This window comes from Portunus trituberculatus, chromosome 47 (genome assembly GCF_017591435.1).
Source record: "Portunus trituberculatus isolate SZX2019 chromosome 47, ASM1759143v1, whole genome shotgun sequence".
NCBI lineage: Eukaryota > Metazoa > Arthropoda > Malacostraca > Decapoda > Portunidae > Portunus > Portunus trituberculatus.
Genome location: NC_059301.1, coordinates 7,473,307 through 7,497,034, shown reverse-complemented (window position 1 = coordinate 7,497,034; position 23,728 = coordinate 7,473,307). Strand labels below are relative to the sequence as shown.

The window sequence follows — 23,728 nt, the reverse complement described above, 5'->3', positions numbered from 1 at the left end:
GCAGGCAAGAAAGGTGTTAACTTGAGGTAAGTAATCTATGCGATGGATAGTTTAAAGGAAGCATTGACCCCATCCTGGCGGAGGATTTATATATGTTTAAAAAACGGAACTTTTTGTTGGATTGTCTATATATAGACGCTTCTTATCTTACTGCACTAAGTTGTAGCATTGTCTTTATATTGACAATTCCTTACAAACAAAATCAATGAAGTAAATAATTATTTGGCATCTCAACTACCCAAACATTAGTCAGTATGGCCTCTCAAGTCTGGTCACTTATTGTGGTTTGTTGATGGTGGATGTGCTACACATATAAGCTAATACTGAAAATTTTTGCACTTTTTTTTAATCATTAGCCTTTCATGTCACAGAGAAAGAACTGTACCACACGCCAACAACGTTGCCTAAAAATGAATAGGTACAAAACGAGTACGTATGTGAAAAAATACGAAGAAAAGTGGAAGTGAATTACATCCAGGTCACAAGTCCTGGATGTGAGTAACTAAAACATTCATACAAGCATATTGACATATACTATCACCAATCAAACACAAACAACACTTACATATAGATTCAATTGTTTGTTCAGTTTTGTGGCAGAGTATATATAGATGTCAATCAAGAGTACCCATTTGTGGGGAAACTACTATATATAGATGTATGGATGAAAGTCGGTAGCGTCTTTGTATAGACAATTTTTCATTTGGTAATTCGCTCATCTGCTCTGCCACGGGAGGGGTTAAAGGGAAGAGGTCTGACACTGGAGCATAGTAGAATGATTGTGCATGACAAAGGGAACAGAGAGTAGTAATGAGTATGTGAAGAACATTGCAGTCCAGTGACCTCTAAAGGAGATGTCACATATTGAAAGTTTCACACAGGTATGGAGCAATCAGGAGTAGTAGAGGAAAGTACTTAAATGATATCAGCACCAAACCAAAGTAAGGACAGGAATACTTTCTCTTTGATGCAGGCCAAAGAACTAAGAGAGTGGTGTGAATGTAAAAGTTGAGTGCCCTCTCTTAGCTACTGTCATTTTGGGGAAACAGTGTTGCTATATGTATCATTATTATCACTAGTTTTTAGTGTGGGGATCTGATGATTGACTGATCCAGAGAGGAACAGTGTTGCTGTATCATTACTATTAGTTTTTAGTTTGGGGATCTGATGACTGACTGATCCAGAAGAAGTTCATGAGACTAGTGAAGTTTAGGCATGCCTGTAAAAGAAAGAAGCTGAAAGTGAATATTGATAAAATTGAAATGTTAGAGTGAAGGTTGGTGAAAGACGGATGTACTAATATTAAATGTAGAATTGCAACATAAGGTTAAGTGTTTCGTGTATATATATATATATATATATATAATATATATATATATATATATATATATATATATATATATAATATATATATATACACACACACACACACACACACACACACTCTCTCTCTCTCTCTCTCTCTCTCTCTATATATATATATATATATATATATATATATATATATATATATATATATATATATATATGTATGTATGCATGCATGTGTGTGTGTGTATATATATATATATATATATATATATATATATATATATATATATATATATATATATATATATATATATATATATATATACTTCATCCTAAAAGTGGCTCAACTCGATGTTCGTCAAATGTTGAGCAAGAAGCGTGATTTTATAAAATGCCTGGCAACAAAATGTTCTGTGAATTGAAGTGTGTTGCTCGCGCTGCCACCCTGCGAGACGCTCCATCTCGCCTGCGGCTCAGTGTGCGGCAGCCACGCCGAGGCTGTCTGCCATGGTGGTCCAAGAGGCGCACAGTGGCCACCCTCGTCTTCAAGGAGGCTCTCTGGCAACAGGGAGCCTCTGGCGAGTATGAACAGACCGCAGAGTGCGGTGTGAAGGACCTTGCGAGGCTGAAACGCCTTGAGGCTGACCTGCCCGTCAAGGCAAAGTGGTGGAGCAAGGGTCGGTCCGGCAAGGGGGTCCTGCAGGTCTCGCTGGGCGCCCTACTGGACCAACTGGAAGGAAGCCCCGCCTCCGAGGCCTGGCTGGCATTCACTGCCACAGGCCAGGAGCAGCGGTGTGCTGGCAGCCAGCGGACCACCACCACCACGGTGCTGACGCCGACCCGTTCCTGAGTGACGACGGCCTAGAGGAGGACTTGGCTGACACACCACTCGGGTATGGCGAGGAGACTCCTCTGGAGGAGGAGCTGTCCCCCGTTACTCCCCTGGAGGAGGAGCCGGTCCCCGTGACTCCTGCTCCCTGCGTCGCCAAGGACGGCGAGGCAGATGACGGGTGGGTGAGCTTCTACAACCCCACCACTGGCAAGACGCTGCGGCTTCCTCGCCACACCAAGGAGGAGGCCGCGGCGAGGTGGCGGGGCCCAGGGGCGTGGACCAGCATGGACGACCTGTGCGGTTCCCAGGAAGCGACGGAGGAGGAGGCAGAGGCTGAGGCGGAGGCGCCTAGGGTGACCCTGCCCGCCTTTCACCCATATGGTGGGGCTGTGGCGGGGCTGCCTGAGTGACCCTGCCCGCCTTCACCCATATGGTGGGGCTGTGGCGGGCTGCCTGGGGTGACCCTGCCCGCCCTTCACCCATGTGGTGGGGCTGTGGCGGGATGCCTGGGGTGACCCTGCCCGCTCTTCACCCAAGTGGTGGGGCTGTGGCGGGGCTGCCTGGGGTGACCCTGCCCACTCTGCACCTCCGCCGTGGTTGGGCTGCCACGTGGCGGTGGCCATACTTCTTCCTCTTTGGTGTGGCCTACGTGATGTACTTCACGTGGGTCGTCACAAGAGGCAACGCCTTCCTGGACGCTGTGAGTGAGTGGCTCAATGAGTGAATGAATGGACTCTGTGTGGGTATGTGGTGTGGATAGATGTACGTGCTTCCCTCACTAAACTGAGTCAAGACGGCTGAGTCAATCTACAGACACTTTAGACACTTGATACAAGAGTGACCTGTGACACAAACAGACTTAGGCTCTTACGGTCTCAGGCCAGTGTAGCCTGAGTGTCACGTGACTCGAGGCCCTCATGGCCTGAACCTCTTCCACCTCAGTGCCAGACCCCCTGATGCTGCCTTTCACTTTGAAATGAAAACAACATTTGCTTTGACAGGAAAACAGTTTGGACAGAATCAGTGCAAGGCAATCTAAAGTCCACGCATTTCAAGGTTTAATCAGTCCTTTGCGTAATCTGCCAAATCACACGTCAAAAGCAAATGATCCAATAACAAAGATGACACGTGGAATCTTGAAAGAAAACTAATATAAACCAATTATTTCGTTATATCTCTTCTCTCGTTGTCAATCTTACTATGTTCTCTCATTGATCATGTTTTTGGAATTGGGTCCTCATGAATGTTGCTCACTCTATTAATTTTCCACTCTGATGACGCAGAATCTTTGTTAAACCACACAAAATTAATAGCAGCATCCTCGAAAACTCAAATAACGTTCGCTGCATTCCGTTCTTCCTATTCGAGGCAAACTCTGAAATGTTTGAAAACACAAGCCATGATCTATCAATCTGCCTCATCTTCCTGCAGCAATAAGATGGAATTTAAGACCAAAGCTAATATCATCCAATCATTCGTCTACCGGATAAACGACATGATAGTGATGCCAACACAGAATGAACTAAAATGTAAGGGAAAACTAATACCATCTAAGCAGTGTTCTAACATAATTCCATGGTAATGAAGCCAATACAGAATAAGATATAATTTAAAGTGAAATCCAATACCGTCTAAACATTGTTCTAACGTATAGGTGATGTGGAAGTGTCACTTATTAGGGAAGGACTGGAGAAAGCTGGGGAAGATTAGGAAAGAGTTGGGGAGGACTGGGGAGGCCTAAGGATGGAAAGGAGGGACTGGGGAGGATTAGGGAGGACTGGGGAAAATATGAAGGGGAGGACTGAAGATGGTTAAGAAATGCTGAGAATACCTGGGGATCTTTAGAAATTAACCCCTTCAGTACTGGAAGGCATTTTTATCATGTGATTAGACAATTTATTTGCATTAGGAAGGGTCTATGGAGGTCAGAAGATTAATGGCCAGAGTCTTCACTATTTCAATCCCCACATGAGTTTCTGTATAAAATCAACAAATAGTAAGCAGAATGAATATGAAAACGCGTCCTGGTACTGAAGAGGTTACTGACTGCAAAGGTGATAAAATAGTTAATTCAAGCTTATATTCTGAATCTCTTTACTGTTGTTATTCATCTCTCTTTAATATGAATGTGCAGAAAAGAGGCAACAGGCTAATTTCTGCATTTTAGAAGACTAAACTGACACTGGAAGGTTAAGAGTCTGAACGCTACACTTGAAAATCTTGCCCTTTGCCCTGAGACGTGGTGAGTGTAGCGTGGGAAGTGAAAAGTGAAAAGTGGAGTTGGTGACAGTGTTGCTAGTGGAAAGAGTGGAGTGGTGGAGTAAGAAAGAGTGAACAGTGACAAGTGAAGTGTTTAGTGTAGTCAGCAGTGGAGGAAAGTGGAAAATGAGTGACAAACATGGAGTAAGAAGTAGAATAATAATAGCTCTGAGTTATGGGAGTAAATTTAGAAGTGAAGTGGAGTGAGAGAAGGAGTGAAAAGAGACAAATGGAGTGTTTAGGGAAGACAGTAGTGGAGTAAAGTGGACAATGAGTGACAAATATGGAATAGGAAGCAGAATAATAATAGCTATGAGTCATGGGAGTAGATTTAGAAGTGAAGTGGAGTGAGAGAAGGAGTGTTTATGTTTCTTTAAGACTCCGGAGGAAGAAGAGGGAGAAGGGGACAAAATGAGGAGGAGGAAGAGGAGGGAGCATGCTAGACTTGTGGTTACGTTCCCTCAGCGGCGTGAGGACTGAGGGGCCTCTGGGGGGCTGGAGGTGCTTGGAGGCCGCTCAAGCCCTCAGCGTAAATCCTTGACGGTGATGCTTTGGAGCCCTGCGAGGCACTGTGTTCTGTCTTGCATTTATTATCGGGATCTGACGCTAGGAAGGGCCGGGGAGGGGAGGAGGGACAGGGGAGCCAGCGCACTTAGGCGGGTGAAGGGAAATTAATTGGTGAAGAAAGGTTATATATATATATATATATATATATATATATATATATATATATATATATATATATATATATATATATATATACACACACACACACACACACACACACACACACACACTCTTTAGCAAAGAGTGATCATGCAGTTTTGGAGTTCAAGGTGATAGACGAAGAGAAATCTAGAAGAAATGAAGAATATAAAGTGGGAAGATGGAATTATGCCAAGACAGATTTTGGAAACCTAAAGAAATTCTTTCAAGAGACAAATTGGATGAAATTCAAGAGTGCTAAGGAGCAAATGAAAAGTGGAAGGAATTTATAAAAATATACAAAGAAGGTGAGAAAAATTTGTACCAATAAGACAACATAGAGAAGTTGGAAAGCAGGACTGGTTTAACGATAGATGTGAAAAGGCTAGAACAAGAAAAGAGGATGCATGGAAGAGGTGGAGAAGGAAAAGACGGATTAAGCAGTGGGAAAGTTACAAAAGAGCAAGAAATGAATATGTGTTGATTAGAAGAGAAGAAAGAAAGAAACAAGAAAAGGATATAATTGATAAATGTAAAGACCAACCAAGGCTTTTTTACAGACATGTGAACAACAACATCAAAAATAGAGAAAGTATTGAAAGTTTAGAAGTAAATGGAGTATGCAGTGAAGATCCCAGGAAATGGCAGAGGCTATGAATGGATGCTTTCGGAAGGTATTCACAAAGGAGACTGCTTTTGACAAACCACTGGTAATGGAACAGAAAGGGATTATGAAGGAGTTTCAAGTAACGGTGGAGGAGATCAAGAACATGATGGGGAGTTTAGAAGTGAGAAAAGCTGTGGGACCTGATGGGGTATCAGGATGGATTTTAAGAGAATGCAGGGAGCAATTGGCAGAAAAAGTTTGTGAAGTAATTGATGCCTCATTAAGGGAAGGTGTAGTGCCCCAAGACTGGAAAAGAGCTAACATTGTCCCAATCTATAAATCAGGTAACAAGAGAGACCCATTGAACTATAGACCAGTGTCACTTACAAGTGTGGTAGCTAAGATGTGTGAGAGGGTGGTGAAGACTAGATGGACAGACTTCTTGGAGAAAAATGACATACTTTGTGAGTGTCAATTTGGTTTTAGGAAAGGGCGTTCATGCACGACAAACCTGATATGTTACTATTCGAGGGTGATAGATGTAATACAGGAAAGAGATGGTTGGGCTGATGGAATATATCTGGATTTAAAAAAGGCCTTTGATAAGGTACCACACCAGAGACTGATCTGGAAACTTGAAATGGTAGGAGGAGTGCATGGCAGTTTACTAAAATGGATGGAAGACTTTTGGTAGGAAGAGAAATGAGAACAATAATTAAGGACAGACCATCAGAATGGGGATTGGTGGAGAGTGGAGTTCCACAGGGATCAGTGTTGGCACCAGTAATGTTCGCAGTCTACATAAATGACATGGTGGATGGGGTGTCCAGTTATGTGAGCCTATTTGCAGACGATGCAAAATTGTTACGAAAAGTGAGATGTGACAAAGATTGCGAACTACTCCAGGAAGACTTGGACAGAATATGGAAATGGAGCTGTACATGGCAAATGGAGTTCAACACGACAAAATGCAAGAAAATAGAGTTTGGCAAGAGTGAAAGAAGAATCAGGAGTATGTACAAGATAGGAAATGAAGACATAAAACCAGTCATGAAGAAAAAGACCTTGGGGTGACAATTACCAATGACCTATCGCCAGAGAGACATATAAACAAAATAATTGGAGAAGTATTGAACTTATTGAGGAACATAAGAGTGGCGTTCGTATATCTAGATGAAGAAATGATGAAGAAAATAATTACTGCAATGATAAGACCGAGGCTTGAATATGCAACAATACAGTGGGCTCCGAACTTAAAGAAACACATAAGGAAACTAGAGAAAGTACAGAGGGCTGCAACGAAAATGGTGCCTGACTTAAGAGATTTGACACGTGGAACAGCAAGGAATAAGTCCTCGTTATACGGTACATACACACACACACAGCAATGCGTTCCTGAAAACCTTACCGCATATCGCATTTACCGTATACCGAACCCATTATAACATGTAATAATAGGGAATGCGTTCTAGCACGTCAAAAGTCACCCCTACAGAAATTAAAATACATGAAAATAATCATTAAAAAAAAGTAAAGTACTGCACAAAAGAAATAAACAGAAAATGTTTTTATTTACCTTTCAATCGCCATGTATTCTATCAGGTGATGTACTTCCCGAGGCTAAGGGACAGTAGGGATTTCAGCCCTTAAAGGGGGTTTACTTTTTTTTTTTATTTATACCATGTGGGCTTTTTACGGGAATTTATGGGCTAAAGGAGATACTTTTTGGGATACCTCCTATCTCAAAGACCCCCCCCGCTAGGAAACTGTTGCCCCAAGTGAGGAAGCCCAACCTACACTCGGACCGTGGACAGGACAGACTTGGCAATTATTGGGAGGCAATAATGCCGAAACGTGTTGCCGATAGCATTTTGGGTCTCGGTCTGAGACTGGGAGCGCTTCTCGCAGCTAGCCGACCGTGTTGGTCTTGTATTGCCTAGCGGCAATATAAACAAGCATGTCGGCACCCAGAGAAGCATCCCTGATGAATGCAGACAACTTCATTAATTTTGGAGTCGGGAGGCCGAGGTGGCCTTGCTGGAGCACGTGAGGGAGGTGAAACATTTGTGGGACCCACAAGACGAGGTTTACAAGAAGCGTAGTCTTCGAAAATACGCTTTCCAGAGAGTGGCTGATTCACTGATAAGAGGAGTCACAAGCCGTAGCAGCTCTTGATAATGTTCCTTTGGAAGGCGTATCCATTGTTCGCAGGGTCTCGGAGTCTTCCAGGCGAAGTTCGGCCAGAAGAGTATGGTACACACTCTTCGTTTCCCGTCTTTTCAGCCACGAGCGCATCCACAGACGTTTCTTTTTTCCTGCCATCGTCAATTCATGTAAAAAAAGAACAGCCATCGCTGCCTCTTCATCGCTGGAGGAAGAATCAGGACCAAAAAAGTTCTTGCGGAGAGCCATCTTGTTGGTTTGTTTATGTCCTGCCAGCTGATGCTCCCGGAAACATCTCCCCAGAGTAGTGTAAACGTACTTGCTCCCGAGAGCATCCAGCCGGAGTTGTCGGCAGCACGTTTTGGCAGTATTGCCTCCCGAAAATTGCCAGGTGTAAACCCCCTTTAATCATCTTCCACCGAGTGGGCAGACAAGGATAAGACGTCGTCGTCTGCACTGTCGGAAGCAGATGCAGAAGGGCCAGCTGTAGCAGGGTCGGCACGTTTCAATGGTTTGAAGAAAGAGGATATTAAGGAAGGGCCAGCTGTAGCAGGATCGGCAGGTGTGATAGGGACGGCATGTCTGACTGGCTTGAAGAAGTGAATGGAGGACTGTTTAGTTTTGTTTTTCATCATAGATTTCTTGATAAATCTTAACACTTTTCTCTACGCCATGAGCCACTTTGCTACTCCTGGCAGGATTTGGGTCACGCTCCTTCACGGTTTCCAGAGGTTTTTCGATACCACAGAGACATTCTCTAAAAGTTTTGATGTCCAGGCCACGCATAGGTTCTTCTTCCTCGTCTCCCTCTTTTTCTGTCTCCTCTAATGCCTTGTCTTGTTCTCTAAGTTCATAATTTGAGAGAGATTTAGCATGACTTTCCAAAAGATCTTGAACATCATCATCATCAACAACTTCATCGAAGCCAGCCCTATGGCACAGATTTACTAAGTCATTTCTGATCGCACCGATGTCGTCTTCAGCGAAGCCTGGGAAGTCATGCGCGCATTCTGGCCATACTTTATTCCATGGCAAGTTCATGGTAAACGTCTTCACTTCGTCCCACGATGACTTGATGTTATCTAAGGCGTGCTTGATGTTAAACGACTTCCACCATTCTCTGATAGTGGGCTTGCCAGGCCCATCTGTGCCCTTTATCAGTTGCTGCATGGTTCACCGCTTGTAGTAGGCTTTTAGTGTTTGCCATGATTATTATGAATATATGTATTTATGCTTACAATAGACCCTTTAATATTCCATTTATTCATCTAATTAGTAATGCATGCAAGTAATATGTAATGCAGTTAAAAAAAGGGGGTGGGGGGTAGGGGAAGAGATAAGAGGCTCCAAGGGTGGTCAAGTTAAAGTCAGTATTGTGAGTGGCAGGGAGGCGTGGTGTGGATGATGTCATCACCCCTGCTCCCCCGCGCTGGGCCCTCTCGGATGACATGAGCGGATACCGCATCTGTGAATTTCTCTTACCGTATATTGATTCGAGGGAAATAATTTCCAAATACCGTATCTGTGAATTTACCGGATAAAGAACTACTGTATAACGAGGACATAATGTATGTAGAATGAAGTTGCAAAGGCTGGAAGAGTTGAAACAGGTGAAGTGCAGGGTGAAAGGTGCAAGAAAAGTCACTGGTAGACTGAAGGTGTTCAAACATACGATACAGGATAAAGTATAACGAGAGAGTAACATCAAGGAATGGTGGTGCACATTGTGCTGCACAGTGCTAAAATACTGAATGTGTGATTAGCAAAGAAGAAACAGTCAAATGCAATGGAAATGAAGTGTTTGAGGAGTATACGTGGAGTAACAATCAGAAATTCAATGAGAAATGAGAAAATGAGCATTGGTGTTTTGAGAAAGTTAATTAGACATGCAGAACAGTGAATGCTGAGATGATTAGCATGTGTGAATGGAATGGATGTTAAGCGAGTGTGGTTAAGGGTTATGAAGAAAGCCACACCTGAAGACTATGTCAGTTTAACCTACACAGTACTCAGCCTTGTGGGACAGTTTACTTAGTCTGCCTCATCCAAGGTAAATCACTTTTTTCATATAATCTAGGGCTCCATTCAACATTCCAGGATATTTTCACAGTTTTGACTTTCACTACAATGTGCTACAAATATCCTTCACTTTCCACCACAAAAACTAGCAATGTCATTATCTTCCCATCAAAATAGAGCAAATCTTACCTTCATGCAACCCAGTGAACAGATTTATTAGAATCTGTACAACCATCATGTTAGTAAGGACTATTAAAAAGCACCAAATGTTACCTAAATACTTTACTAACACCATACAGATACATCTTTACTACATTAACTTGAGATCACAGAACACAACTCACCTTAATATATTTTATAATGTATGGAAGTGCATCTCCAGAGTTTTGAGGAGCTCTTTTGAGTCAACATGCTCTGGGAAAAGTGCCAAAGCTTTCTGGACAATGATGAAACTTGTCTGCAAGTCTCCAACCTGAAATTAAGAAACCACAGAAATTTAAATAAACTTCAATTTCATAAAAATAAAATACTGTTTTCTGAAAAGAAACAAACATAAAACACAAGTGAAACACTCGTATACCACACCACTACTTCTATGCAATCCATGAATGCTGAGTAAGAGAATTAATCAGCTTGGCATAAATGAAGACATCAGTACAGTAATCCCTCCAGCATTCTGTCCTAATTCATAAACAGCCTATCCACATGTTGCTTGCATCTTCATATTGCAACTGTCTGATTAACTGTCACCATTTACAAACATCAGTACAGAAAAATGGTACTGTAAAGTACGATGTACATGCATATGAATTTTAAGACATTTCTATGGCATTTCTGCCAAAAAATATCTATGTGGAAATTATCTTCACCCTTCTCCCATTGTCTTTGTCCTATATCCACCACGATGAAAATGACAGAATTTTTCCAAGTCATATTTTCATTATCAGTGTGTGTTAGGTGAAGCCTCTTGAACTATGGAGACAAGTGTCAAATTTGTTGATTTTGTGTGCTAATACATCACAAAACACCATTCTTGACTGTGAAAGCAAAGACGTGCCCTATGAAGATCCCTACCTAAAATGTTGACGGTGATGATGATGGTAAGAACTAACATGTTAAAAAGGCAGAGAAAAAAAATGAGGTGAGTGTGACTACTGTGTTCTTGAGATGGCAGTAATATTGGGGAGGGTAGCACTGACCTTGTGAGCCAGCTTGGCATGGTTGTAGTGTGGCTGGAACATGTGTGGGGACAGGTTGGCAGCAGTCATGAAGAAGGCCCGGGCCGTCTCCAGGTTGCCTCGCCGGTACTCCAGGACGCCCAGGTTGTTGTAGGACTCTCCGTGGTCGTTGTCTGACACCAGGGCCAGCCGGAAGCACTGGTACGCCAGATTGATGTCCCCAATACCCTGAGGCAAAGCAATAGTTCTATCAACTACACACAATTGTTTCTGTTATCTATTCTGTTGTAACAGTTCATGGCTTGTGCAGATGTACTAATATGAATGCTACAACAGGAAATTATGGTAATTTACCTTGGCAATATTATGAATATTTGGCATCTCGTGGCTAAGCAACTGACTGTGTATTGTATTCATTATCTTCATTTCATATTTCACAATCAGTGGGTAGAGTAAATGTCAAAAATTCAATTTGGAATAACAAATATCAATCAGAAAACAAAAGGAACAAATAGAAAATAACCTCTTATACCACATCACTCACACACCGAACAGAGCCACACGTCTAGAATGTCTTTCCTGAATCTTAAGCAGCCACGAGACACATCATCAACACTTCAACCTTTTAGCTACAAATGAATGTTATTCCACACTTTAACCACAATCCTTTCCTGCCCAGACTCACTGTAAGACAAGGATATTTCACAGCTTAACATTTCTTCACATACTAATAATGCAGATCTTCCACACATCATACATTGTACTTTATCTATATACATATGAGGTGCATGACAGGGAATCATGTAGCAAAGAATATCAACCTAGTATTCTTTTCTTAGTCCTCCCCCTTGCTTACTTTTCTTCCTTCTCATAATTCATCCCTTTATCCAGTACAGGCAACCTCCGCTTAACGAAATTTTGCTACATCGAAGGTTTCATTTTACTACCATCTGCTCGTTTAACGAACACCAAACTCGCTTCAACAAAGTTTTAATCCAGGTAATTTTTTCCAAGTGTGAAAGCCCCGCCATATCACACAAGCCGACAGGCTTTTGAATACACCAGCGCCTCTCGTGGACGAAACGCGCACCACTCACTGCCCCTATTCAAAAACAATAACAGCGTCAGCTGCAGCTCGTCTTCCCTCGCTAAATTTACAACCAAAATGCCCTGCAATGTCGCCTAGCATTGCTAAGAAGACCAGGAAGTCTCTTACTCTCGAAGTGAAGCTGGATATCATTCACAGATACGAGAAAACTAATAGCATTGCTCGCCACCATCTTGACTCCATCTACTGTCTCTACTATTTTCAAGTCAGCAGACTCTATTAAGAAGGCTGGTGAGACTGTATCTTCCTTGCAAGCTAAAAGAACCACCTCTCTACAATGGATAAAATGGAAAGCCTTGTGGAAATGTGGTACATAAGTTTTGTATGTGATACAATGATGCGCCCTTTGTTTACATTCCACGGGTTGCCAGTTAGTGTCTTTCCCGTTTCACTCTCCCTCTCTTCATAAATTTATGATCATCAACATTATAAAGTTACACACATACATACATTAGTGTTCATTATAATGACTTTAATCAAACTGCCTAAATGTTTAATTTCATAATTTTTACTTTCATTAAACCTTTCACTGTAGTATGATCCACTCTCTCTTTGCTTACTCTCAATGGAAGTTCAAGTCAGGGGTTAAACTTGTTATTATCGGTTCGCTTAACGAAGTCTCGCTTAACGAAGGGTTTTTTAGGAACGTAACCCCTTCGTTAAGTGGGTGTTGCCTGTATATGTAGTCCTTGAGCACCTACCTACACCCAGTACACAGCACCCTCTAAGCAAGCAAGCAAACACCCACCAAGGCAACGTGGCCCAGATTGTACCACACGTCAGCAATGCTCTTGTCTGTGGCCAGGCTGAGTGCTCGCTCAAAGCAGGTGAGAGTCATGTCGTACTGCTGGGCATAGAAGCAGCACAGACCAAGGTTGTTGAATATCTCACAGTTATAGATGCCCATCTGAAGCAGTCGTCTGTGTGAAGATAAGATGATGTCAGACTACTACAACATAAATGCATGAATATGATATACACAATTGTCATGAAATGCTGTATTCCATTTCCTTCCCATGATAAAAGCACTGAAAACAAAAGCACATCAAATTCTTGTTCAAGACATTTATTTGCTAAAGTTGTAACAGATAAGCCCTAGGTCCAAACTCTTTATTGCCACTCACATGTTCAAACACTTAAAAAATAACCACACGCCTGCAACGCTATCGCATCGCTATTCTACCCGAAACAACCACACTTTAAATGTTCCTCGACACAATTTAACCACTTTTAGACAATCATTGATGTACAAAGGTCCTACAATTTGGAATACACTACCACAATGTGTTAAAGAATGTAACAGTGTATCAACTTTCAAAAATAAACTGAAACAAATGTTCTTATCTATGTACTGACAACAATTCATAATTTTGCTATATGTAAATCCATCACAAATTCTCCTAATACTGATATCCTTGTTTTGCTATGTCTAGTGTCACATTTTATTACTATTGTTTTTATTATTATTATTTTATTATAAATAGTATTATTATTATTGTATATGTTATTAGAACTATTACTATTATCTTTGTCATTGTCATTGCCATTATTATTACTACTATAATCTTTATTGTTTTACTGTCATTATTTAGTTATCCTCTGTATACAGGTAGATATAATAAAGTGTTTAAAGTGTTTAAAGTGTTTAGAGAGAGAGAGAGAGAGAGAGAGAGAGAGAGAGAGAGAGAGAGAGAGAGAGAGAGAGAGAGAGAGAGAGAGAGAGAGAGAGAGAGAGAGAGAGAGAGAGAGAGAGAGAGAGAGAGAGTTTCTAAACCTTACCCAGTAAATATGAGTCACAGTATGCTAATTATTCACTTACATTAGGAAAAGATGGAAACTTGGATTAGCAGCCCGAGAAGTGACCACAATACCAGGGGAATGACATAGTGAGAGTCTGAAATGGGAGCTCTGCATGGCAGCATACAAACCAAAGTCATCTCAGGGCAGGACTAAAGGTGCTGGCAAGGAAACCCCAGGAACACTGTGGTGCTGAGCAGACTTCCTTGAGCAACACCTTCATCATGAATGGGAGAGCAAACGATGGCAAGACAGACACAAGAGACATAGGATAGATGAGTCACCTGTAGAAGCGGAGTGCCACCTCAGGCTGGTCGCTGTAGAAGTGAGTGGTGGCGGTGCAGGCGATGGCCTCCACGTGTGTGGCGTCATAGTTCAGGACGTCTCGGTAATACTTGACGGCCTTGGGCAGGTCGTGCAGGCCCTCGTGTATCCTAGGGAGAGGCAAGGCCAGGTGATACTTTACCAGCAATGTAATGCACAATCACAAAATGCCTTGCAGTAGTAGTCATTGTGGAGGTGGATGTGTGATGTGTTTGCATGTTATGACCAGTTTTGCTTTATAAAGGAGGCTTAGTGTAAACATTATGTGATAAACTTGTACTATTAATAGCCATGGATTGCCTTTCTATACAAGATGCCTGTTTAGCATACATACAAAAAATAAAATAAAATAAATAAATAAATAAATAAATAAGTAATCAAACAAATGAAATTTAAAAGAAATTGTATAACCTAACTTACACATAAGTAAACATGAATATAATATGCAACCTACCTTTGAGCAAGAAAAAGGACCAATGAAGCACATGTGAACTAAAGCCTTCAATACACTTCAGCTACACTAAATGAATTAACACTATGAAGTGAGTGTTCAGGACCAACAACAACTCTTCACACACAAGTAGTTTCCCTGAGGAGTGAGTCACCTTGCCATGGCCGTGAGCAGCGTCACCTCACCGGGAAACTTATCCAGTCCCTCTCGGTACACCTCCAGGGCACCCACCGGCTGGTCCAGGCGGATGTACACTCGGCCTAGCAGCAGGTAGGTGTTGATGTTGTCCTGTTGCTTCAGTGCTGACTGCAACACAACAGCCATCAACACCACTATTAGGTCACCTTGTAATGCAGTGACTGAGATGTGCTAACTGCTAACCAATCAACATATCATCTGACATGTGACCACTAAAATGATCTATTGTAATTACAGGCTTGTTGCCAAATGAAGCAAGTATACAGCTTTTATCATGCCTGTGCAAGAAAATGGAGTTAGGGCAAGGCAACAGCAACACAAAGGGGTGACAACTACTGTTATGAGAGAACACTACTCACACTGATAACACTGCCATGAATCAGTTGATGTACTGCATTGATCACTGAACTGCAGTCCTGTCATAAATCTATATATCATCATCTCACTTCTTCACTATAACAAAAACTACATAAAATAACACATTGATCTCTTAACTTAAGCGAGTTGTAAGAGTTGTAATGCTTCTTCTTACACTAGACAAAAACAAGTGTTTTTATCTTAAATTATCACTTATAAACAAAACCTTTGAGCTTGCTAGCTCTATTGTAAAGCAAAAACATGAAACCCGACCTTGAACTGCTTCTCAGCATCCCGGAACAAGCCCAGCCTGTAGTAGCAGCGGCCCAGCTGCACCTTCCACCACCAGTCCTTGAACTCCAACACCTGTGTTGCCTGAGCTGCCAAGTCCAGCGCCTGTCACACCAAAGTATTTCAGCACAATTTACATCAGTACAAACAGAAGTATATTCAATGCAATATGAAGCATGTCTTGACTCACAGTACAAAAATTATCAAAGGTGTACAAATAAATTCTAAGAAACACAACTCACCTTATGTGGAAGAGAAAAAACAACATGCTAAAGAAAAGGAAGGAAAGCACCTAATGATTGTGACTTTCTTTAAACAAGACAGTTTCTGTTGCAAAAGGTCCTGTGTATGAAAAGGTATATCATAGCAAGTCAGGAGATGGATAAAGTTCAAGGAATTAGTTACTTTTCTGTCTGAGAGAATTTTTTCTGACCATGAACAGTACATGAGAAGTTGGTTGATATTAGGAAGTTTGTGAATGATAATGAACAAAGAGGATGATGTGATGATTCAAAGATAAAGACTTGTACAAGATGGATGAGCAAATTATATTAATATGATAATGGGAAAGTAAACAGTGAAGCCACAATTAATTTTAGGTGCAAATAATACAAGAATCCACTTGGTTCTTAGTCAATCACTAGAGATCTCATAATATTATTTCTTGTTTCTATGCATGTCAAAAATAATTAGTGAAAAGTTATAACACGGCACTATTGCTAACTTATCCTTTTCTTTTCATTTGTATTAAGTATGAATGTTATCAACCTTAATCACCAGTCTAACTATAATAACTACATGTTAAACTGTTTATAGGAAAAAGGCATGTGAGGAGAAGCAGGGTGTCCAACATATAATCCTGCTTAGACCTCTCAGTGGACTTGTGTGGTGCAGAGAGAGCCTTCTTTTGAAAGTTATGATGCAGTAACAACTACTACAATGTGTCTGAGATCTGTCTATGGGATATGCATCTCATTTTTTCATGAATTTTAGACACGAGTGTCTTATACTTCAAGGATGCAGAGAATGTAGGTGTGTAAAAATACCAGAGAGAGAGAGAGAGAGAGAGAGAGAGAGAGAGAGAGAGAGAGAGAGAGAGAGAGAGAGAGAGAGAGAGAGAGAGAGAGAGAGAGAGAGAGAGAGAGAGAGAGAGAGAGAGAATATCACTATCAACACACTTACATGTCTAACGTCATTCTCGTGGAAGTAGATGTATTCAAAGAGTGCCTTGGCAATGTTCTGCTGTGCTGCGTACTTGGCAACATTGAGGCGTGCCAAGTTGATGAAAGGTCCCTCCCCAACCTGCACCATGGAGGCCGTGCCCAACCTGACGTGTCGTCCTGACAGAAGCATGCACTATTACTTATTTTACATCACTTCTCTATACACGCAATGCCATTCCCCACTTTGATGCTCCCCTGACACATTTAGAATCTGATATGAAAGTAAGATACTATATTGACCATGAGAGGTTGTCACTGAGAATAGAATCTTGGTAGGACATTCAAATTCAATACAAACCTGACATGTTACCAATTACTAAACCAATAAAGACTGTAGGATTCTGGTCAGCCTTGACTGTCTTGTCACTAAAACATGAACACAAAACTAGCCCCTAAAATAAAGCTGCTTCATGATTCTAAATGAAGATATGGTCACACAACTTTCTTTGAGATATGTATATTTTGATGGAAGCAAACTAGATGGAGTCAGTGATCGAAAAATATTTGCTGCATTGACCTCAAACAGACAAGACAGCAGATGTAAGAAAACTGATGGATGCCTCTTTGTGCAGAGATGGATTCAGAGGCTGCTGGTACTGCTGAGAATGAAGAACAATGTTATTGAACTCAGGAATGACACAGACAAGTGGTGAACCCTAACCTGAAGTGGCCGAGACTGGGCGAGCAGTCTGGGCAGTGCGAGGGGTACGCAAAGCCTGGTCCATGGTGCCTGGCCGTCCTCCCTGGGACCCTGGCCGCACCACACCACTCAGGGGGCGACCGGACTGTGTGGACGGCCTGAAATAGATGGTTTACTGGTACAGTGAATTAATGCTACAAGTCCCCTTATTAGAGACACATTGCTGAGAGTCAGAGTTTGCTTACTGTGATAATAGCTTTACATTCTCTGAGAAAGAAGCTACCACATCTCACACTAGAGTGTAATCACAACATGCTTGATACTCTGAATTACTGAAAAATTTATCTGTGTGCTCAAGTAAATCAGGAGAAAAGTGCCATGTTGGGAACCAATCTTGTGACCTAAGCATGAGAGCTGCAAATATTGAGAAAATTACAAAACCACATCAAGAACTACCTGAAACTTTCTACAGCATTTCAAGGTAAGTTTGCTACATAGCTAATCTTAAAAACACAATATTGTGATCTGTGTTTTAAATAATTTTGTCATTTTGCTTCTAAAGCAAGCACTATTTTCACACGATAGAACTAAGAAAAAGAGAAAACAGCAAGTGTGTACTTATAACTTCTAGCAAATACATGAAGAAAAAAAAAAAATAAATAAATAAATAAAATAAAATAAAATAAATAAATAAATAAATAAAAAAAAAAAAAAAAAAAACATCTTATGGGTAATATGGAAAGACAGAAAATAAGAAAGAAAAAAATGGCCATGTTTAAATGTGTGTGTGTGTGTGTTTACCTAGTTGTATTGTACAGGGCTTGAGCAGGGCTCATAGTGTCCTGTCTCCATGTCTCCATTTATCCAATTTTTCTTTAAAGTTATGCACATTATGTGCTGTAACAACTTTACTATTCTGTGTGGAAAACTGTATTTTCCAATATCCTTCACACACTACCTCATCCTGATCTTTATATGACTTCTTGTCCTTCTATCTTCTGTCACCAGCACCAGGTCTTCCTTGTCTATTTTTACAATGTCATTAACTATCTTGTATACATTGTTATTAGGTCTCCTCATTCTCTTCTATCTTGCAAGGTTGGTAGTCCTATTTCCTTCAGCCATTCTTCATATGTTAGGTCCTTTAGTTCCTACACCATCTTTGTAGCAATCTTCTGTATCCGTTCTACTCTTCTTATATATTTTTTAGAGCTCAGAGACCCCACCATAGCTGCATATTCCAGCCTTGGACGTATCATGCTTGTGATGAATTTTTTCATCATATCTTTGGCCATGAATTGAAATGCCTCTCTTATATTAGTCAACATTTTATACGATAATCCAAATATCTTGCTTACGTGTTTTTTCATGGCTCATATTTTCCTGTATAATCACTCCTAGATCTTTTTCCCCTTTAGTCTTCATTATTTGTTCCTCTCCCATCAGACAGTTCCATACCGGTCTTCTTTTGCTCTTTCCTACTTCCATTATGTGACATCTCTTGGCATTGAACTCCAATTTCTACTTCTTACTCCACTCATAGATTTTGTTTATATATTCCTGCAATAGCAAACAGTCCTCCTGGGTTTTGATAACTCTTAGCATCTTTGCATCATCAGCAAATAAATTAATGTAACTGTTTGTCCCATTATGAATGTCATTTACATAAATCTGAAACATAATGGGGGCTAACACTGACCCTTGTGGCACTCCGCTAGTTACTTTACCCCAAGATGAGTATCTCTCGTCACAGTTCTCATCTCCCTGTCCTTCAAATAATCCCTTGTCCATTCCAACAAAGTTCATTGCAGTCCTCCTATGTTCTCTAGTTTCCAAAGTAGTCTTCCATGAGGAACTTTATCAAAAGCCTTTTATATGTCCAGATATATTGTGTCCACCCATCCATCTCTGTTTTCCAGTCCTTCTATTACTCTTGAGTAGAAGCTTAATAAGTTTGACACACATGACCATCCTGTCCTGAACCCAAATTGTCTGTCTGATATGACTTGTTCTTCCAGATGTTTAACCCATTTTTCTTTGATAAATTATTTCACACAACTTTCCCTTAATGCTTGTAAGTGATATCGGTCTGTAACTTAATGGCTCAGTTGTCTTTCCTCCTTTGAATATTGGTATTACATTGGCTTTTTTCCATTCTAGTGGAACTTTCCCTTCATTTGGTGAACTTGTAATTATTTCCCAAACTGAATCCAGTAGTTGCTCTTTACAATCTTTTAGCACCCAGCCGGATACACAATCTGGCTCCATTGCTTTTCTGATTTCCAACTTATCCAATAATCTTCCAATATCTTCTTTGTGCACTGTGATTTCTTGTAATCCTTGGCAATGCAATGCCCTATTAGGATCTATAAAATCTTCTACAGTGAACACCGTTTTGCAGCTTGCATTCATTATTTCACACATTTCCTTCTCTGTTTGGTATTTCTTCCCTCCTTTAATTAATTTTTCTATTGTTTCCTAGTTCTTCATTTTGCCACTATGAATTTGTAGAAAAGCTTGGGTTCGTCTTTGCCTTTACTCCCCACATCTTTCTCAAAGTTTCTTTCCTCCTCTCTCCTTACTCTAATATACTAACTTCTCGCATCCTTGTACTGCCATCTGTTATTATCACTTCTCTGCTTTATGAGCTTCTTCCAAGCTTTATCTTTTGCCTTTTTCACTTCTGTGCATCTAGCATTGTACTAAGTGTGTATTTTTTTCTTAACTCTATGAAAAGCTATGTATTTCTTTACTCCTTCATTATACTTCTGTATGAATATTTCATATTTTCCTTGTATTGTCCTTTTGTACATAATGTTTCTCCATTCACTGTCAGCAAAAAAGTTCCTTAATTCTTAAAAAATCTGCTTTTTCATAATTTAATCTCTCATTTTTGTAGTCATCTCTGTATCTTATCCCATCCTCCTCCTGTATTTCCAGCTGTGTGTGTGTGTGTGTGTGTGTGTGTGTGTGTGTGTGTGTGTGTGTGTGTGTGTGTGTGTGTTCACCTGAAGGTCTGTGAGGGTCCGCCTGCTGAGGAGGGTGGGGCAGTGCGGAGGGAGGTGCCAGGCCGGGCTACTGAGGCTATAGTGTTGTCATCCATCAGTACATCAGCCAGGCCCTCCTCCTCCCCGTCACACTCATCCACCCATACCTGCTCTGTCAGTGCCCGTGTCTTGAGGCTCCACACTGCCTGAGGGAGCACGAATGCAGTAATGGGTTACAATCAGTTTTCAGTAATGACTCTCTTCTCACCCAGATGAACATAATCAGTGCCTTATTTTGTTAAATAGATTGGTTTATTGTCCGACTCGAGATCTAAACACGATGCCTATTTCTGGCACAGTAACTGAGAAACATATTGAAACACTTGAGGCAACAGCAAGCTCAGATTTGTTGATACAGTATTTAGTGGACTGTTTTATGTGGGAAACTGCAGTGTCCCTAAATCCAACCAGCCAGCAATGTTCACCTCAGCTTGTTACCTTGCACCACTACTATCCACACTGTCACCTCCAATAAGTAATGTATGGTGCTGAGGAGTTTTTAGTCAGAGTAGCATCAACAGTCTAAAGAGTTTCATCAAGTGTGGACAATGAAGACAACATTGATGAGAGACTCGCACAAGACCACAATACGCGTCGCCTACACAAGCACAGATGAGCATTGAGTGCCAGCAATGTTCTGTGCCAATGAGCAATCACCTCTTTGACAGTACGGAAAATGAATAAGGCTGAGTACAATTCCACCCTTGGCCAGAATATAGAAAATGAATACCAAGATGACATACGGTGGGGTAAAAGACGCGATTACTCACCTGGTTAGCCACCCTTAGCTCCCAAACCAGAAAAATACAATGAAGAGTAGGAAAAAGGTAGCTAGGAAAATGGGTATGCCAGTCAATTTTAGATGTAGATTACTGGATGATTGTAACAAACTGTGAGTGGACTGGAATGTGTACCCATTTGAAACAGTTCAGAAATGCAGGATATATTATTGTGCAGCAAACAGCAGCACATGTGTGTATGCATATTACTCCACAAAGTCGTACAGAATGTCACCAAAATGACTGTGAACAACTGATTTGAAGGATGGCAGCGAGTTCAGAGCAACAACATGGGCAGGCAAAGAATTCCATAAACGGACACACTGGAATGAAAAAAATCGAGATCTAAGATCCACTGAACTGTGCTTGTGAGCTATTTTAAAACAGTGTCCACAAGTATGTGCATGTGGTGTTGTGATGAATAAATCCTCGGGAGAGATAGAATACTCAGAGTGGAAGATCTTCTAGTACTTTATTATGTCAGCACGAGTAAGGCGTCCACATACAGAGTAGAGGTCAAGAGCTAACAAACGCTCTTTGTAGGACAGTCCAGTCATTCTGTCTATGTGTCGAGTCCACGACCTCTGAACACTTTCTAGCATCTTTAGGTCTCCAAGATAACATGTGTTCCATAGGCATGAACAGTATTCTAGTAGTGGTCTTACATGTGTAATAAACAGATTTAGCATGAAATTCTGTGATCTACAAATAGTTGCTTTTAGTAAATTTGCTGCCAGACCTGCAGCCTTGTTAACTGTGGTTTTATGTGCATGTGGAAGCGTAAAGAAGTGTCAACCAGTACACCAAGATCCTTGTGGGCATTAACCTTTTGTATATCTGTACTATTGAGTGAGTAGGTGTTATATGGGCCTATGTCTTGCTCTGGAAAAGTGCCTCTGTTGAATCTCAGTGTGACACACTTATCTATATTTAAAGAAAGCCCCCAGGAGTTTGATATTCTATATATAGAGTTGATATCAGTTGGCAGTTAGATATGTCAACAACTGTGTGGGTGTGCGGTAAGTTACGAATGGGCAGATAAATCTTTAGATCGTCAGCAAATATTTTGCAATCACTCTTTATGTAAGACGGTAAGTGGTTTACATAGATAAAAAAAAGTAAAAGACCGAGAACTGAACCCTGGGGTACTCCACTGGGGATTAACTTGTGACTGCTTGGGACGCCTGTAACAGAGACAGACACTGTTCGCTGAGTGAGGAAGTCTTTGATCCACTGTCGGAGGACACCAGAGATGCTTAGACAGGAAAGTATTTGTAGGAGGATAGTGTGGTTGACAACATCAAACGCTTTAGAAAAATCAAACAGAATTAAGTCTACTGTATATCCACTGTCTAGCCATGATGTGATAGAGTTGTAAGTAAGCAGTAGTTGGTCCTCAGTTGATCTCCCACACCTGTCACCACTCAACAGCCGCCATTACGACCCCCACGATGAAACTCACCACAACACTATCGCCAGCCAAACTCACCAAAACTATGGGAATAAAGGCAGTTTGTAGCTCTCACCTGGTCGTATGGATTCTTGCTTAGTAGCTCTGTGCATATCTTTATACAGCGATCAAACTTCCTCCTCCTGAAGCAGCTGAGGGCCAGGAACAACGGGTCCATCGCTCCGTCTGTGTTCCTCGCCGTCCTTTACACGTGAGACTTTATGAGTTATGATTATGAAGTTAATGAAGCGCCTCGTCCAGTCAACACCGTGCTTCGTTCAACTAGCGGGAACTTTAAGTCAGCCCTTTCACACACTCGTCAGTTCATTGTATGTCATTATTAAAGAAGGGCAGGTTACGAACGAGCTCACAAGTTATCGAATGTATATTATTTTCGTGGCGTAGAGGGTTTCAACTATTTTGTTTAACTAGATTTTAACAGTGTGACCAAACAAGGTATATATATATATATATGTACAGTTGGTCCTGATTTTGTCATTAATTGTAAGGGAAATTTCTTGATGCAATTCGGGTGCTTATCTCTTTTGTCTATCAATATTTGTTACGTCTGATTTTTATCTCACTTTATCGAATCTGTCAAAGTCATACTTCATCTGTCTCCTCAATTCTTGGTATAATGAATCTAAAGCATTCCAACCATGTGTTCTTCTTGTTCCCCCTTCACGTGATTGTTGGAATGCTAAAATATTTTCTGTCCACCACAATCAGCACAACACAGCAAACATTTCCTTCACTCTGCAGCCTGCCAGCCTGCCACCCGCCAGCCTCTCCCACTTTGAAGCTCCGGAATGTTTGTTGATGTCACCCGTCGCCATGACAACCTATAAGAATTCGAACCACAATAAAATAAGTACATATCTGCATACTTATTCCACTTCACCACTACAACATTCCATTAATCTTTGGTAAGCTTCTGTGTGTATTGGAAGAAAATAATTTATGCTAGAATAGCTATTAAAAAAAATAGC

At 41.0% G+C, this 23,728-nt stretch overlaps 1 protein-coding gene across 1 annotated transcript; it reads right to left on the bottom strand.

Annotated features, from left to right (window-relative positions):
- Positions 1-10,152: 10,152 nt before the first annotated feature.
- Positions 10,153-23,579, bottom strand: LOC123498015 (tetratricopeptide repeat protein 8-like). Its single transcript, XM_045245089.1, has 10 exons — positions 22,816-23,579; positions 20,472-20,656; positions 17,485-17,621; positions 16,783-16,940; positions 15,583-15,705; positions 14,909-15,060; positions 14,264-14,413; positions 12,931-13,102; positions 11,096-11,302; positions 10,153-10,368 (listed from the first exon to the last, which is right to left on the bottom strand). The coding sequence occupies exons 1-10, from the start codon at positions 22,915-22,917 to the stop codon at positions 10,252-10,254; spliced, it is 1,503 nt and encodes a 500-aa protein (XP_045101024.1). The 5' UTR covers positions 22,918-23,579; the 3' UTR covers positions 10,153-10,251.
- Positions 23,580-23,728: the final 149 nt, after the last annotated feature.